The 19,206-nt window shown below is 45.8% G+C and overlaps 1 protein-coding gene across 10 annotated transcripts in view; it reads left to right on the top strand.

Moving 5' to 3' along the window:
- The window catches only part of UNC80 (unc-80 subunit of NALCN channel complex), a 288,351-nt gene that overhangs the window by 249,978 nt on the left and 19,167 nt on the right, over positions 1-19,206 (top strand). For 7 of the 10 annotated variants that reach the window (XM_075317556.1, XM_075317548.1, XM_075317551.1 and 4 more), the window contains one exon: positions 3,944-4,106. In XM_075317556.1, the coding sequence (XP_075173671.1) occupies positions 3,944-4,106 (163 nt within the window). The remainder of the gene's footprint in view (positions 1-3,943; positions 4,107-19,206) is intronic. The other 3 variants (XM_075317555.1, XM_075317554.1, XM_075317550.1) reach the window with 1 other exon arrangement.

The following is a 19,206-nucleotide window of genomic DNA, read 5'->3' as shown; positions in this document are numbered from 1 at the left end:
CACACATCGCTGTGTGTGAAGCCGCAGGAGCGAGGAACATCTCCTACCGGCGTCACTGCGGCTTCCGTAGGATATGCGGAAGGAAGGAGGTGCCCCTCCGCTCCTATTGGCCGCCTGCCGTGTGACGTCGCAGTGACGCCGCACGACCCGCCCCCTTAATAAGGAGGCGGGTCGCCAGCCACAGCGACGGTCGCAGGACAGGTGAGTCCATGTGAAGCTGCCGTAGCGATAATGTTCGCTACGGCAACTATCACAAGGATATCGCAGTTGCGACGAGGGCGGGCACTATCGCGCTCGGCATCGCAGCATCGGCTTGTGATGTCGTAGTGTGCAAAGTGCCCCTTAGAGTGGCTAATCCATTTTGAGTAACCTTATGTTACATGCATAGTGAAAAAAAAGGGTGTGACAAGGAGTCATAAAATGCACCAGCTTTACCCAATCTATGGTTATATTTGGACAAAAGTATTGGCATACACCTCTTAAAGGGAATCTGTAACCAGTTTTTGCGACATCGAGAGCAGCATGATGTAGTGGGGGGACACACTATTCCAGCAATGTATCACATAGTCGTTGCTGCAGTATTGATTCAAAGTGTTTTACCATCTGAAGATCTACTGTGAATGCTGAGCTCTGTATAACCCCTGATTGGCAGTTTTCTGTGCATAGGCAGAAAGCTGCCAATCAGTGATGGGGGCGGGGTTGGACTTTCTGACAGCAGGCCAAGTAGTCCTCTAGTGATAATTTCCTGCTTATAAAATCATGATATTATTAAAATACTTTAAGCAGACAAGTAAGTGACACATTACTGGAATCAAGGTTTCGGCCCCTACATACCTCTCAGATTAGGTAGCAAAAATCTGGCGACAGATTTTCTTTAATCATTGAATTTAGTTGTTTGTGATTTTTTTTTTTCCCTTCTCAATGTTCCACAATCAACCTTTAATGGTATTATTCAAAACTACAGGTGTTTGGGAAACATAGCAACTCAGCCACAAAGTGAAGACCACATAAAATTGCCGGGTGCGATCACTGGTGATGTGCATAAAAGTTGCCAGCGCTGTCTTGACTGAATAACTGCAGAGTCTAAACCTGGTCTGGCATTAAATTTGCCCAAACACGTAATGGCGTGGGCTTCCATAGATGAGCAGCTGCACACAAACCTTACATCACTTAGCACAATACCAAGCGTCAGATGAAGTGGTGTAAAGCACACCACAGCTGGCCTCTGGAGTAGGGGAAACGTGTTCTGTGGATTCATGAATCGATCTTCTCTCTCTGGCTGTCTGATGCACAAGTCTGGGTGGGGGGAAGGCCAGAATCTAACTTGCTCAATTGCATTATGCCAGTTATAATTAACATCAGTGGATGACCTTACAAAAGCTCTTCTAGATGGAGGGGTAATGTAGCGCCCCTGAGCCACTCAGGGCACTACTGGGAACTGCATCCTCACGGGGATGCAGGGCCTACCCCCAGGGACCTGGAACACCAGTGCCTGCAACACCTAGATACACCAAAATCCTAGTTACCACTCCACACCAGTGGTAATTGGTTAGTCGGACACAAGGGGATGGCCACCTAGAGGGCGGAGCCAGACCAGAGGACTAGAAAACCTGGTGGGAGGGGACAGCAGTCAGTCTACAGGAGTTGAGTAGTAGTAAGTGAAAGTGGAAAGATGTGCCTAGAGCTGGGTCGTGTACCAGTGGCCCGGGGGCACAGAAGAATGGTCGCCAGAGCAGGTATATCCGAGTTCCACTGGGACCAGAGCACCGACGGGGCACAGGGCCTTAGGTCAGGCAACAGTTTCAGACAGCCTGGCAAATACCTGCACAGTGAGGGAACCTTCATGGACCTCACTGACCCAAAGATCCAGGGGCACCAGCAGTAAAGAAAGGATCAGGTTTCGGGACACAGACCAGCCCTACAGGGTCCACACTGCCCGCCGTATGGACACAGAGACTGCCACAAAAAGGGACAGTTGGGCCCCAAACCGCTCCACACTACGGGGACACAACCACAATGAGGGTGGCGGGGACAGAGCAACCGAGTCATCAACTGGCACTGGAAATACAGGGACCTGAACCAGCCATCCAATGGGTCAAAAGTGAGTAGAAACTGTTAACTACAACCCACGGTGTGGCCTCCCTTATTACTCTGTCATACATCTCCCAGGCTCAGCCCTACCTGCGGAGGGCCTACCACCACAGCTTGCCATTACCACCAGCCCTGGGGATAATCTACTCAGCAGTGGCAGTTCCACCATCTTAACTGCAACCCACAGGTTGCGTCACACAAATGACTTTAATCTCCTTTGCAAATACTCCCCATTAAAAAGCACCCAGGGCACGTGACTGGGCAACGGCCACCAAAGTGACATTCCCCAGGTGTACACTGCCTAGGACAGAGTACCCCATTCCCTGGGCGACACAGCAACATTTCACAGAGACACACCCAAAATCTTGTAGAAAGCCTTCCCGAAGGAGTGGAAACTGTTTTAGGTGCATGGAGTAGACCAGCTCCATATTAGAGGTGTTGTCTATTACTTGGTCTACCCCTTCTTAAATGCTGTAGTCCCCCGAGTTATATAATAAAAACTTTACATTCACTTCCCGCACTATCACTGTTCTAGTAATGTCACGTAACATTGTTATGTCAAGTGAGCGCTGTAGCCAATCAGTAGTGGCTAATTGGCTGCAGTGCTTCCCTTTCCCTTGGACAAAACTTTGACGTGTGGGGGCGGTGTGAAGGCTGCAATCCATTAATGGCACTGAATGGCTGCAGCGTTGACATGACAATACAATGTCATGCAAGTGTCGAGAGACTTGAAGCCAAGTGGTCAAAACAATCCCAGGGTTTGAGGTCAGTATAAGGTTTTTTATTTTACTCTGGGGACATCAGTATTTAAGAAGGGGCTGTCTAAGTAGTAGACAACCTATTTAATGCCCATTGATGGAATTTTAGAAAAGCTTCTCTGGGTGTAGTGTGTTCCAATACTATTGTCCATGTACTGTATACACCATACATGTATAGATATAAATATATCTATCTATAATATATATATATATATATATATATATATATATATATATATACCTTGTATATATAAAGAGTGCAGCATAATACTTAGAAATGTGCCATTTGATCAATTACAGCAATTTTTACTAAATGCATTATTTATTATTACTGCTAATTTTACATTTTTAGGGTATTTTTAAATGCTTTCATCTTCAACACTATTGATAAGACTTAATTCTTGCAAAATATGTACCAAAACTGCACATGTAATGAAAATGGCCTGGCGGATAGTTGCCTTGTTAATTATAGCAACCAATTAAAACCCATGTATGATTTTCCAATTTATTAAAAAAATAAAATAAAAACTTCATGCTAATTGATTGCTAACGCTAAGTGCTCTGAGTCTTTTTAGATACAAAACTGACTTTATGTTATATCAAAGATGGGACATGTCACCTTTAATTTGGGGATTGTTGTCACATGTCATTGTTATATTAGGCAACTTGTAACTTAGACTTTGTGGTCTTTATAGTGCACTATTATAGTTCCTTGGATATTTGATGTTTTTTGAGAAGATGAATTATAATTCTTTCAAAAAATGTACCTAATGTTATTGCAAACCTTTATACATTTAATAGTTCCTGTATCACATTCATTTATCACTTATGCACTGGAAAGGTGATGAATGCCAGATCTGTGACGCCAATCAGTGGCGTAAACTTTGAATGGAGCACCAATAATATTGTGATTGAAGCAAAGTCAAACACATTCATAAGTAAATCTGAGGTCCATCGCCAACATAGGAAAAAACACAGATATGCAAGGAACCTATAATTATTGACACGGTTCTCTGAACCACCTGTGCCCAATGGCACTTATGAGCTTGAATCTTCCTGAGTGTTAATATCTCCCCTGTATTATGGTGTAACAGGGGGCTTTCTCTCCTTCTCACCTGGTTCAGCTACGAAGGCCTTTACTTTCACGCCAGAAAACTCAAACTGAACCAAGGAGTCGGCATGGGGCTAGACTGTCTACAACTCGCAGAAGTATACAGCCCCGGGCCAAGCAACTACGCGAGGAAGATCAGAAAGCAGGTAACAATGAGTATTTATGTATTGTGACCAAATGGGGACAAGTTTCTCATGGGATCTAAATAATTTGAGTTATACGAGGGGCACACCCAGACACAGTTAATTGGGTTTAGAACTGACCAAAAACAGCTTTATTATTATCTTCACGCACAAATTAAATCCTTTGTTATCTGGATACTAAGCACATTACCATACCCTAAGGGTGTATTTACACTACCCAGTTTTGAATTTTTAAACAACCGCGGATCAGTAAAGGATTACCAATCGTCAATTGTTTAATAGCCTCTTTACACAGGCAGATCGCTTTTTATAGGCGCACTGAATATGTGTACATTGTTCTCTGCAACGCATCTCCTGTTTACACCGAACGATGCTCTTTACACCGAACGATGCAGTGCTGAGAACTGTGACCTTTTGGCACAAAAGATTACTTCACTCAATGAAAAAGTGTATTGCTCACATTGAGTGATCAGCAGCCTTTTTAGACTGCACAATTATCATGAGTAGCCAGGTCACAATAGTCGTTTCATGTAAATGGACCTTGCCCATAGATAGACCATAGTCTATTACTTACCTCATAGTGATGATAATATCGCCTATAAGCTGTGCCTCAGTCTTCTTCAGACTTGTAGCCATGATGTGAGAATACCTGACCTTTTTAAAGGTTCCTTTCCTGACCTTTAAGGAGTTTGAATAGGCAGATCAATGAACGGACAGAATGGATGGATGAGTAAAGCCAAAGTCTTCTTTTCTTCACTCCATTGCAGCAAAATACATCACAATACATCACATTTATCACATAAAATACCGTTTGTATGGTTACCCTACAGTATTCATGTTGAGTTTGTATTTTTTTTTTATAAAAAAATAAACTGTTCTAATTTATCTGCTGGAAGGTTATAAGATAAGATATTACTTAAAGTGAAATTTTGTATTCTCAGTAGTAATACGAATGAGGAATGTTTACAGATTAGACAGCTGTAGGCCGAACAATGTTCCAGCTGATTGTTCGACCGACAGTCCTTACAGCCGATCCTCCCAGACACAGTAGAGCTCAGTCAGCCTGTGCTCTTTATGAGATATCCGTCGACTTACAGTTGAATCCAGAAGTTTACATACACTATCTAAAAAGACACATATGCATGTTTTTATCACTATCTGACATTAAATCAGAATAAACCTTTCCCGTTTTTGGTCAATAAGAACCAAAATAATTTATATTTGCCAAAGACCAGAAAAATGTGAGAGGCAGAGAATGTTTTAAGGTATTTTTATTACTTTCTGCAAAGTCAAAAGTTTACATATACTAAGAGTACTATGATTTAAACAATCTGGGACAGCCCATATGATGATGTCTTGTCTTTAGAATCGGGTGTCCAAGCCGCGCACAAGCATGAACCAGACATGTGCAAGTCCACAATTCTCTTCCTGAGATCTTGGCTGATTTCTTTTGACTTTCCCATGATCCTCCACAAAGAAGCAGAGTATTTCAGGTGTGCATTAAAATACATCCACAGGTGTGTCTCTAATTAACTCAGATGTTGCCAATAAACCTATCAGAAGCTTCCAAAGACAAGACATCAAAAAAAAGGTGGAAAAGGAGAAGCGCAATAGGGTCTTACCCCGGTAGATTGGGGGGGTATCGAGAGGATAGTGGTACTCACCTATAGGGGTTGTGACAGTCACAACGCCTATAATCGCATGTATGTAACTCCACAGTCACGGCAGCGGTCCCCGGGTATGGCAGATAAAAGAGAGCAGTAGAATCGGGTGTCCAAGCCGCGCCAATGACTAATCGATCACGAACGTAGGAGATAATTGTAACTTTAATGGAGCATAAGTCAACGCGTTTCAGAAGCCACCGCTTCCTTCCTCAGGACAAAGATAGCAAAAGTACAACAAATCTGCTGTAAAGAGGATCCTTTTTAACACACAGTTTTTTGCTTTTTCATTTTTATTCATTAGTTGATGTCCTTTACATTTTAATCCATGGGACAATGTTATATGAATTTGATAAATATACTAAGAAAATGGATACATGTAACATACCTTGCTACCTGTTGTTTTTTTTTTTTTTTTATAAATGTACAAGATTCCCGCCGATTTTTTTCAAAAAGGGGTGGATCATGATGTCATTACTGTGTATATAAAGCTGTAAGGATCCTCTTTACAGCAGATTTGTTGTACTTTTGCTATCTTTGTCCTGAGGAAGGAAGCGGTGGCTTCTGAAACGCGTTGACTTATGCTCCATTAAAGTTACAATTATCTCCTACGTTCGTGATCGATTAGTCATTGGCGCCGCTTGGACACCCGATTCTACTGCTCTCTTTTATCTGCCATACCCGTGGACCGCTGCCGTGACTGTGGAGTTACATGCATGCGATTATAGGCGTTGTGACTGTCACAACCCCTATAGGTGAGTACCACTATCCTCTCGATACCCCCCCAATCTACCGGGGTAAGACCCTATTGCGCTTCTCTTTTTCCACAGTTTTTTTCGATCAGAAGCTTCCAAAGACAAGACATCGAAAAAAACTGTGGAAAAAGAGAAGCGCAATAGGGTCTTACCCCGGTAGATTGGGGGGGTATCGAGAGGATAGTGGTACTCACCTATAGGGGTTGTGACAGTCACAACGCCTATAATCGCATGCATGTAACTCCACAGTCACGGCAGCGGTCCCCGGGTATGGCAGATAAAAGAGAGCAGTAGAATCGGGTGTCCAAGCGGCGCCAATGACTAATCGATCACGAACGTAGGAGATAATTGTAACTTTAATGGAGCATAAGTCAACGCGTTTCAGAAGCCACCGCTTCCTTCCTCAGGACAAAGATAGCAAAAGTACAACAAATCTGCTGTAAAGAGGATCCTTACAGCTTTATATACACAGTAATGACATCATGATCCACCCCTTTTTGAAAAAAATCGGCGGGAATCTTGTACATTTATAAAAAAAAAACAAAAAAAAAACAGGTAGCAAGGTATGTTACATGTATCCATTTTCTTAGTATATTTATCAAATTCATATAACATTGTCCCATGGATTAAAATGTAAAGGACATCAACTAATGAATAAAAATGAAAAAGCAAAAAACTGTGTGTTAAAAAGGATCCTCTTTACAGCAGATTTGTTGTACTTTTGCTATCTTTGTCCTGAGGAAGGAAGCGGTGGCTTCTGAAACGCGTTGACTTATGCTCCATTAAAGTTACAATTATCTCCTACGTTCGTGATCGATTAGTCATTGGCGCGGCTTGGACACCCGATTCTACTGCTCTCTTTTATCTGCCATACCCGGGGACCGCTGCCGTGACTGTGGAGTTACATACATGCGATTATAGGCGTTGTGACTGTCACAACCCCTATAGGTGAGTACCACTATCCTCTCGATACCCCCCCAATCTACCGGGGTAAGACCCTATTGCGCTTCTCTTTTTCCACATTTTTTTTCGATGTCTTGTCTTTGGAAGCTTCTGATAGGTTTATTGGCAACATCTGAGTTAATTAGAGACACACCTGTGGATGTATTTTAATGCACACCTGAAATACTCTGCTTCTTTGTGGAGGATCATGGGAAAGTCAAAAGAAATCAGCTAAGATCTCAGGAAGAGAATTGTGGACTTGCACATGTCTGGTTCATGCTTGAGTGCAATTTCCAGATACTTGAAGGTGCCTCGTTCATCTGTGCAAACAATTATATGCAAGTACCTAATTGGCCTAAAAAGGCAAAGGTTTATTCTGATTTCATGTTAGCTAGTGAGTAAAAAACACGCAGATGTGTCTTTTTAGATAGTGTATGTAAATTTCTGGTTTCAACTGCACATGTCAGCCAGTACATTAACTTTGGGAGAAAAAAGCTGTTGCCACTCCAAAATTGGTCACGTACGATCAACATCTCTCCTGTCCATCAGTCGGATTGGCACTCCCATACACACTACACCATTGTCTAAAGCTATTTTGGTTGGTGCATTCAGCCGACGTTAGTCCAATGTGTATGTGTGCCTTTAGAGTTACTTGGCCCACTGGGAATTAACGGTCATGGGCCCTCAACAATTGCAAATTACATTGATACCCGTACTTTGCGAAATATGATGTAAAATTATGAATAACATGGACTGTTGTCCACAGACCAGCTCAAACTGATTCCTTATATACCTTATTTTACTGCATTTGTTGTCAACCATTTCACATTACCTAGAGCTATTGATTTTAATAAGGGCTAGTCTGTTTATAAAAGCGTTTGCATGAACCCCATAGATACTCCATAGATATAGCTAATGTGCTAAGCTCTACCCATCGCAGAGGACAACAAATCCATTTTCAAAGTAGAATTGTCCCACTAGAAACTGGCGAATACTAGAATATTATATATCCTTAGTCTATACAGGCTGCTCAATATATTCAGTGCCTTGTGAAAGTATTCGGCCCCCTTGAATTTTTCAACCTTTTCCCAAATTTCAGGCTTCAAACATAAAGATATAAATTTTAATGTTCTGGTGAAGAATCAACAACAAGTGGAACACAATTGTGAAGTTGAACGATATTTATTGCTTGTTTTAAACTTTTTAAAAAAATAAATAACTGAAAATTGGGGTGTGCAATATTATTTGTCCCCTTTAAGTTAATACTTTGTAGCGCCGCCTTTTGCTGCGATTACAGCACAAGTCGCTTGGGGTATGTCTCTATCAGTTTTGCACATCGAGAGACTGAAATTCTTGCCCATTCTTCCCTTTGCAAACAGCTGGAGCTGAGTGAGGTTGGATGGAGAGCGTTTGTGAACAGCAGTTTTCAGCTCTTTCCACAGATTGTCGATTGGGTTCAGGTCTGGACTTTGACTTGGCCATTCTAACACCTGGATACGTTTATTTGTGAACCATTCCATTGTAGATTTTGCTTTATGTTTGGGATCATTCTCTTGTTAGAAGACAAATCTCCGTCCCAGTGTCAGGTCTTTTGCAGACTCCAACAGGTTTTCTTCAAGAATGGTCCCATATTTGGCGCCATCCATTTTCCCATCAATTTTGACAGTGGGGATGGTGTGTTCAGGGTGATGAGCTGCGTTGCTTTTACGCCAAACATATCGTTTGGCATTGTGCCCAAATAGTTTGATTTTGGTTTCATCTGACCAGAGCACCTTCTTCCACATGTTTGGTGAGTCTCCCAGGTGGCTTGTGGCAAACTTTAAACACTTTTTATGGATATCTTTGAGAAATGGCTTTCTCCTTGCCACTCTTCCATAATGGCCAGATTTGTGCAGTGTACGACTGATTGTTGTCCTATGGACAGACTGTCCCACCTCAGCTGTAGATCTCTGCAGTTCATCCAGAGTTATCATGGGCCTCTTGGCTGCATCTCTGATCAGTCTTCTCCTTGTTTGAGATGAAAGTTTGGATGGACGGCCGGGTCTTGGTAGATTTGCAGTGGTATGATACTCCTTCCATTTCAGTATGATCGCTTGCACAGTGCTTCTTGGGATGTTTAAAGTTTTGGAAATCTTTTTATAACCAAATCTGGCTTTAAACTTCTCCACAACAGTATCACGGACCTGCCTGTTGTGTCCCTTGAGGCCCCGTCACACTAAGCAACATTGCTAGCAACATCGCTGCTAATGAACAACTTTTGTGACGTTGCTAGCGATGTTGCTGTGTGTGACATCCAGCAACAACCTGGCCCCTGCTGTGAGGTCGTTGGTTGTTGCTGAATGTCCTGGGCCATTTTTTAGTTGTTGCTGTCCCGCTGTTAAGCACAGATCGCTGTGTGTGACAGCGAGACAGCAACAACTAAATGTGCAGGCAGCAGGAGCCGGCTTCTGCGGACACTAGTAACCACGGTAAATATCGGGTAACCAAGAAGCCCTTCCCTTGGTTACCCGATATTTACCTTCGTTACCAGCCTCCTCCGCTCTCACTGTCAGTGCCGGCTCCTGCTTCTTGCACGTGTAGCAGAGTACACATCGGGTAATTAACCCCATGTGTACTGTAGCTAGGAGAGCAGGGAGACAGCGCTAAGCGGTGTGCGCTGCTCCCAGCTCTGTGCACATGTAGCTGCAGCACACATCGGGTAATTAACCCGATGTGTGCTGTAACTAGGAGAGCAGGGAGCCAGCGCTAAGCGGTGTGCGCTGCTCCCTGCTCTCTGCACGTGTAGCTGCGTGCACTGGTAACCAAGGTAAATATCGGGTTGGTTACCCGATATTTACCTTAGTTACCATGCGCAGCATCGCTTCAGTGTGTCGCTGCTGGCTGGGGGCTGGTCACTGGTTGCTGGTGAGCTCACCAGCAACCCGTGTAGCAATGCTCCAGCGATCTCTGCCAGGTCAGGTTGCTGGTGGGATCGCTGGAGCGTCGCAGTGTGACATCTCACCAGCAACCTCCTAGCAACTTACCAGCGATCCCTATCAGGTTGGATCGTTGTTGGGATCGCTGGTAAGTTGTTTAGTGTGACTGGGCCTTTGGTCTTCATGATGCCATATGCGCTTTAAACAGAACACTGAGACTATCACAGAGCAGGTGCATTTATACGGAGACTTGATTACACACAGGTGGATTATATTTATCATCATCAGTCATTTAGGACAACATTGTATCATTCAGAGATCCTCAATGAATGTCTGGAGTGCGTTTGCTGCACTGAAAGTAAAGGGGATGAATAATATTGCACACCCCACTTTTCAGTTTTTTATATTTTAAAAAAGTTTAGGGCAATACATTTCGTTCAACTTCACAATTGTGCCCCACTTGTTGTTGATTCTTCACCATAACATTAATATTTTTATCTCTATGCTTGAAGCCTGAAATGTGGGAAAATGTTGAAAAATTCAAGGGAGCGGAATACTTTTGCAAGGCACTGAAAACGCAATTCAGGGGCAAGGCTATTGTATCTTTGAATGCCGAGTGCTCAGTGTCCTCTGCTGAATTGCCCAATATCGCATACCTTCATAGACAGACTCACCAAGTACTGTGAATGTGCATCCAGGGCTGGGAAAAGGCATTTTGGTGCACTACGCAGATAAAGCAAACATTGCTAACCTAATGGTTACTGTATATTCACAAGTAGTACATACATACTGTTCATCATAGAATGGAACTTATAAAGAGCCCCAAAACCAAACCCCAGGATAAACAGATCTCAAAATAAATGCAGAATATCTATAGACAGCAACGCTAAGTATAGATTCCATCTCAGACCAAACTTCAGAGTAAATATAGACCCCCAGAATAAATACATACAACAGATCGTGTCCCAGAATATTAACCTTTAAATCAATGTGAAAAAATAACTACATAACAGTGTTTCTCAAATTGTTAGGTTGGCCTTACAAGTGAGGTGCCAGCTAGTGGTTAGGGATATTCAATGGTTTTTATAGAAGTGACCCTATCTTTCCCAGTCCTTTCTATGTATGAAGCAATATTTAGTATAGTAACTTTTACAATGTGACTGCAGGTTAGCAATGCCCAGGGGGCTCCTATACTGTCCCTCATGCTAAGGGACCCTAGGCTATCCCTAACCTCTGGATTACCCCTGATGGTGGAGCTGCTGGTGGTCCATGCCTTACTATTCTCCTGGCCAAAACTAAACTGTTCCCTCCCCTCCAGGGAAGGAACTGGCAGGAATGTGATGGAAACACAGATAAAGACAGACAGGAAAAACACAAAACATAGACACGCTGCAAAATCACAGGAACAAACTTTAAAAAACTAAGGAGAAAAGCAAGAGAAGTAAGGCAGCAACAAAAAGACAACAGGTGTTTAACATAACAACTGCTCACAGCAATAAAGTACTACAACCACCAGTAAGTCTGGATCACAACACCTCACAGACCAGTATAGAGAATCTATAGCTGGCATTAAAGGAAATGTGCAGCCAGCATATATAGCATGGGAGCGATTGTGACTGCCTCCCCCACAGCATGTGATCAAAGGAGACTAACAAGCAGTCCAGCAGAGATTAAATATTGCTAACCTGTCTATGAAGTACAAGTCTGTGGGTCTATGCCCGAGTCTACCTACACTGATCACATACATCAGAAAGGTTAGCAGACAGAGTGACAGAATCTGTAGTCTTCACAGATCCTGACGCCACCAATCAGCGATGTTTGTAAAACCTTGCTTGTGACAGTAACTCAATTGACTAGTTTTATATTTGTTATTGCACTTATCTTGTATTATTTCGTTCAGTTCAGTATACAAAAAAAACAAACGTCCACTACAAATGTTGAGGCCCCGACATCATAGTGGTCCATCAGATGAGGCGTGTACCTTTTCTTGAACTGTCTGATAGTGCTTCAGTAGAAGATTTGAGAATCCCTGGTCTAAACCATAACACCAAAATCAATACAAATATCGGAATAAATAAATAACCTAGACTAGACCACAGAATACAGATCTTTTAAAGGGAATCTGTCATCATGTTTTTGCTACCACATCTGAGAACAGCATAATGTAGAGACAGAGACCCTGATTCCATATATCACATACTGAGCTGCTTACTGTCATTTTAATCACTGTTTTTTCTGCTCCAGATCTACCAGTTGCCCTGTATTATGCTTCTTTCAGACTAAATAGCATAAACCCTCTGACAGATTCCCTTTAAATGTCAACTACTGACAGCAGCAATTAAATAGCCTGATCACCAGTGTGCTTGTGCAGTGGCTTCCATTGGCCTTCTGCAACGTGTTCATGGGGTGCCAATGGATTGTCATAGCTGCCAGGAGCCTGCTGAAGGCCCCCAAGGCTGCCATCCTTTTCCTTATTTGAAACCCAGCCAGCAGCTGGACTTAACCCCTTCACGACCGGCCGATTTTTCGCTTTCCGTTTTTTTTTTTCGCCATTCTTTTTCTGAGAGACGTAACTTTTTTATTTTTCAGTCAATATGGTCATGTGAGGGCTCATTTTTTGCGGAACGAGCTGTACTTTTAAATGAAACCATCAGTTTTACCATATAGTGTACTGGAAAACGGCAAAAAAATTCCAAATGCAGAAACATTGCAAAAAAAGTGCGATAGCACTATTGTTTTTGAGATATTTTATTCACTGTGTTCACTATATGGTAAAAATTATGTCTGGGTGTGATGCCTCAGGTCAGTGCGAGTTCGTAGACATCAAAGATGTATAGGTTTACTTTTATATAAGGGGTTAAAAAAAATCGGAAGTTTGTCCGAAAAAAGTGGCGCACGTTTTACGCCATATTCCGTGACCCGTAGCGTTCACATTTTTCGGGATCTATGGCTCAGTGATGGCTTATTTTTTGTGTCATCAGCTGACGTTTTTAACGGTACCATTTTTGCGCAGATGCTACATTTTGGTTGCCTCTTATTGCATTTTGCGCAAAAGTTGTAGCGACAAAAAAAACCCGTCGTTTTGGCGTTTGGAATTTTTTTGCCTCTACGCCGTTTACTGATCAGATTAATTGACTTTATATTTTGATAGATCGGGCGTTTCTGAACGCGGCGATACCAAATGTGTGTATATTTTTTATTTTTTTAACCCTTTAATTTTCAATGGGGTGAATGGGGGGGTGATTTGAACTTTTAGGTTTTTTTTTAATTTTTTAAAACTTTTTTTTTAACTTTTTTTTTTTATTTTACTAGTCCCCCTAGGGGGCTATTGCGATCAGCAATCCGATCGCTCTTATCTATCTGCTGATCACAGCTATACAGCTGTAAACAGCAGATACGCTCACTTTCTTTTTCACTGTGCCACGGGCACAGCAAAAGTGAAAGCAATTCATGTGTAGTACAGGAGTCATCACATGACCCTGTGCTACCATGACAACTATCGGAAGTCACATGATCGCGTCACGTGACTTCCGGTATCGGGTGGTAAGTAAAAGTTTACCGCGATTGCGCTTATAATGGCCCTGTCACATATTGACATCGTCATTTAAGGGGTTAAACGGCACGAGCAGATAACGATTCTGCTCGTGCCTAGCAGGCACACATCTCAGCTGTGAAAATCAGCTGAGATGTGCGCCGATCGCAGCATGCTGCCGGCGGCAGACCGCGGGCAGTAAGGTTATGACCGCTAGGACGTAATTTTACGGCCCGCGGTCGTTAAGGGGTTAATGGCAAATACGCCATTTTGTCTATATACTGCGATACAGTATATAGAACAACCAATGAAACTTCTGCAGGTTAAAAAAATACAGTTTAAAGGGAATTTGTCAGCAGGATTTCACTCCACAAATTATATGTGAATGTAGCTATTTTTCGAAGACAAGTCCAGCAATAGCTTTACATGGCCAGTCCGTTCCTTTGTTACTGAGAAATCAACGTTTGAATTGATATGCAAATGAGGCTGAAGGGCTATGGTAGATCTGAAGCCTCTGTCACTCCAGCTCTATTCTCCAGTCAGTGCCACCTCCTCCTTCTTGACTGTCAGCCGCTATGTTGTGTGACTTCAGGTAAAGGAGCCATCAGTCAAGCAGGAGTAATGGAGGAAAGGTATTTCTAGACTATTATAATATATATATATTTACCACTTAAATAATATATATACATACACAAATATTTGGTATACCTGGAATGACATGAAAGTCATGTTGTCAGGTAATTTTTAGTGCAAAATGAACACTATAAAAACAAAACTCAAAAAACCCATTTCACCGCACTTCAATTTTGTTTCCCATTTCCAGTATATTGTATGGTACCTTAAAGGGAACCAATCACCAGGATTTTCGTTTATAACCTAAAGCCAACGCTATACTGGCACTATCAGGCTGATTCTATACATACATGTAATGGTCAGCTCGGATGTTTAGGTTTGAAATCCAAGAAAGTGAAGTCTGTAAAATTAGCTGCTTGTTGAGTGACAGTTGCAATGGAGCAGATCATCTATATATATAATTGCCTTATTCTGTCTGTCTGTCTGTCTGTCTATCTGTCTGTCTATCTGTCTGTCTGTCATGCTCCGAAATTGTGTCCTTACGGTGACACAAAGCTGATTGGCCGCTGGGCTCGCCATGGCCCCGCCCCCCCACACGGATTGGCCTCTCGCCCCGGCTCTCTGCAGGCCCCGCCCCCCTCACGCAATGCACGCTCGCTCTGCCCCAACTGACACGGAGCCGCGACTCCCAGGTGAGTACACACACACATCAGATCACACTCACTCTCACACTCACTCTCACACTCACTCTCACACATCACATCCACACACTCACAACATGCTGGGATATCGCTTGCTTCTACACCGGCTCCGTCACGATCCCAGCAGCGCCACACATAACCTTGCGATGCTGGCATCTTGACGGAGGCCGTGAAAGCTGGTAACCATTATACACATCGGGTAACTAAGGTCCCTTAGTTACCCGATGTGTATCATAGTTACCAGTGTACACCGGCTCACACTCACTCTCACACACATCACATCGCATCCACACATCAAGGTCCTGCAACGGCGGAAAATACAGACACATAACAGCACACACATAACAGCACACACATAACAGCACACACATAACAGCACACACACATAACAGCACACACATAACAGCACACACATAACAGCACACACACATACACACACACACACATACACACACACACACATACACACACACAAATCAGATCACACACACCTCACACATCACATCGCATCCACATACTCACAACATCCTGGGATATCGCTTGCTTCTCGGCGGCGGGACTGTGCTGTTGTGATCTTCCAGGACCTGCCGGAAGATCACATGGCCAGAAGCATGTGATATCCCCGGATGTTGTGAGTATAAGCGCGTATGTGCGATATCGTCAGTGTCTGTGTGTGTGAGTGGATGCGATCGGGTGTGTGTGAGTGGATGCGATCGGGTGTGTGTGAGTGGATGCGATCGGGTGTGTGTGAGTGGATGCGATCGGGTGTGTGTGAGTGGATGCGATCGGGTGTGTGAGTGTCGGCAGAGGAGCACGGCGTGCTGGAGGAGGCTGGGAGCAGAGAGGCTGATCATGGGGAAGGCTGGGAGGAGAGAGGCTGATGCTGGGGGAGGCTGGGAGGGGGAGGCTGGGACGAGGGAGGCTGATGCTGGTGGAGGCTGATACTTGGGGAGGCTGATGCTGGGGGAGGCTGGAAGGAGAGAGCCTAATGCTTGGGGAGGCTGATGCTGGGGGAGACTGGGAGGGGAAGGCTGATGCTGAGGGAGGCTGGGAGGAAGGAGGCTGGGAGGAGAGAGGCTGATCCTGGGGAAGGCTGGGAACGGGAGGCTGATGCTGAGGGAGGCTGGAAGGAGAGAGGCTGATGCTGGGGGAGGCTGGAAGGAGAGAGGCTGATGCTGGTGGAGGCTGATGCTTGGGGAGGCTGATGCTGGGGGAGACTGGGAGCGGAAGGCTGATGCTGAGGGAGGCTGGGAGGAAGGAGGCTGGGAGGAGAGAGGCTGATCCTGGGGAAGGCTGGGAAGGGGAGGCTGATGCTAGGGGAGGCTGGAAGGAGAGAGGCTGATGCTGGTGGAGGCTGATGCATGGGGAGGCTGATGCTGGGGGAAACTGGGAGCGGAAGGCTGATGCTGAGGGAGGCTGGGAGGGGGAGGCTGGGAGGAAGGAGGCTGGGAGGAGAGAGGCTGATCCTGGGGAAGGCTGGGAAGGGGAGGCTGATGCTGAGGGAAGCTGGAAGGAGAGAGGCTGATGCTGGGGGAGGCTGGAAGGAGAGAGGCTGAGGCTGGGAGGAGAGAGGCTGATGCTGGGGAAGGCTGATGCTGAGGGAGGCTGGGAGGGGAAAGCTGATGCTGGGGAAGGCTGGGAGGACGGAGGCTGGGAGGAGAGAGGCTGATCCTGGGGAAGGCTGGGAGAGGGAGGCTGATGCTGGAGGAGGCTGGAAGGAGAGAGGCTGATGCTTGCGGAGGCTGATGCTGGGGAGGCTGGGAGAGGGAGGCTGATGCTGAGGGAGGCTGGGAGGAGGGAGGCTGGGAGAGGTAGGCTGAGAGAAGAGAGGCTGATGCACACACACACACACACACACGCGCGCGCACTGCACAACACACCACACACACACACACACACACTGGGAACCACAAACAACTGCCCTACACAGACACCCACACACACAGACAACGCTGCACACACACAACACCCAACACACAAACACCGCGGCACACACAAATATACGCACATACCGCACAACACACACATTGCACAAAACATACCTCCCCCCAAAACACACCACACACACACAAACCGCGCAACACACACACAACGCTACAGACACACAGCGCTCCACAAACAACACAACACACGCAACACACATACAACACCGCTCTCACCCCCCGTCACACCCAGACAACACCCAGAACATGTACAGCGCCTACACAAACACTTGGTAACTACAGACAACAACATCTCTCTCTCTCTCTATATATATATATATATATATATATATATATAACAAAAATCATACATGAACTACACAATACGTAAATTCTAGAATACCCGATGCGTAGAATCGGGCCACCTTCTAGTCTATATATATAATTGCCTTATTCTGTCTGTCTGTCTGTCTTGCTCCAAAATTGTGTCCTTACAGTGACATTGTGTCCTTACAGTGACAACCGTCGGATTGGCCGCTGGGCTCGGCCTGGCCCCGCCCCCCCACACGGATCGGCCGCTGGGCTCGGCCTGGCCCGCGCCCCCCGCATGGATTGGCCGTTTGGCAAGGCCACGCCCCTCACGCTGTGCCACTAGACCATGCCCCTCACGTGGTGCCACTAGGCCACGCCCCTCAAGCGGTACCGCTAGACCACGCCCCTCACACTATGCCGCTAGGCCACGCCTACGCACTATGACGCTAGGCCACGCCCCTCACACGGTGCCGCTAGGCCACGCCCCCTCACACTATTCCGCTAGGCCACGCCCCTCACAATGTGCCGATAGGCCATGCCCCCTGACACTATGCCGCTAGGCCACGCCCCTCACACAATGGCGCTAGGCTATGCCCCCTCACTATGCCGCGAGGCCACGCCCCCTCACAATATGTCGCTAGGCCACGCCCCCTCACACTATGCAGCTAGGCCACGTCCCCTCACACTTTGCCGCTAGGCCACACCCCCTCACACTGTGCCGCTATGCCACGCCCCCCGACACTATGCCACTAGGCCACGCCCCTCACATTATGGCACTAGGCCACGCCCCCTCACACTATACAGCTAGGCCACGCCCCCTCACGATCCTGCTAGGTCACGCACCCTCATGCTATGGTGCTAGGCCACGCCCCCTCACACTATGGTGCTAGGCCACGCCCCTCACACTATGCCGCTAGGCCACGCCCCCTCACACTATGCCGCTAGGCCATGCCCCCTCACACTATGCCGCTAGGCCACGCCCCCACTATGCCGCTAGGCCATGCCCCCACTATGCCGCTAGGCCACACCCCCTACACGTTGGGCACCTGTACACCTCCTTCCAGGACAACTCCTCCCATTATACTCCTCCTATTTTACTCCTCTCTGAGGGGTTTGCAGCATGGGGGATGGAGCACGATGGGGGGTGAAGCATGGGGGATGCAGCACGATGGGGGGTGGACCATGATGGGGGGGTGCCCAGAATGGGGGGATGAAACACGATGGGGGGTTTGCAGCATGGGGGATGGAACACGATGGGGGGTGCAGCATGGGGGGTGCCCAGAATGGGAGGTTGAAACACGATGGGGGGTGCGCAGCATTGGGGGATGGAGCACGATGGGGGGTGCAGCATGGGGGGATGGAGCACGATGGGGGGTGCCCAGAATGGGGGGGATGAAACACGATGGGGGGTGCCCAGAATGGGGGGATGAAATACGATGGGGGGTGCGCAGCATGGGGGATGGAGCACGATGGGGGGTGCACACCTCCCCCCAAAACACCCAGACAACACCCAGAACATTTACAGCGCCCTACACAAACACTTGACACCTACACACAACATCTATATATATAACAAAAATCATACATTAACTACACAATAAATTCTAGAATACCCGATGCGTTAGAATCGGGCCACCTTCTAGTCTATATATAATTGCCTTATTGTGTCTGTCTGTCTGTCTGTCTTGCTCCAAAATGATGTCATTACAGTGACAACCGTCATCACACAGCGCACGCTATAGAGCCTGCGACCAACGGCTTAGCTAACTGAACAGCCTGAACTACGGCAC

The sequence above is a fragment of the Anomaloglossus baeobatrachus genome, chromosome 7, assembly GCF_048569485.1.
Source record: "Anomaloglossus baeobatrachus isolate aAnoBae1 chromosome 7, aAnoBae1.hap1, whole genome shotgun sequence".
In the NCBI taxonomy this organism is placed as follows: domain Eukaryota; kingdom Metazoa; phylum Chordata; class Amphibia; order Anura; family Aromobatidae; genus Anomaloglossus; species Anomaloglossus baeobatrachus.
The sequence above is the reverse complement of the archived record's forward strand: the minus strand, read 5'-3'. Positions and strand labels throughout refer to the sequence as shown.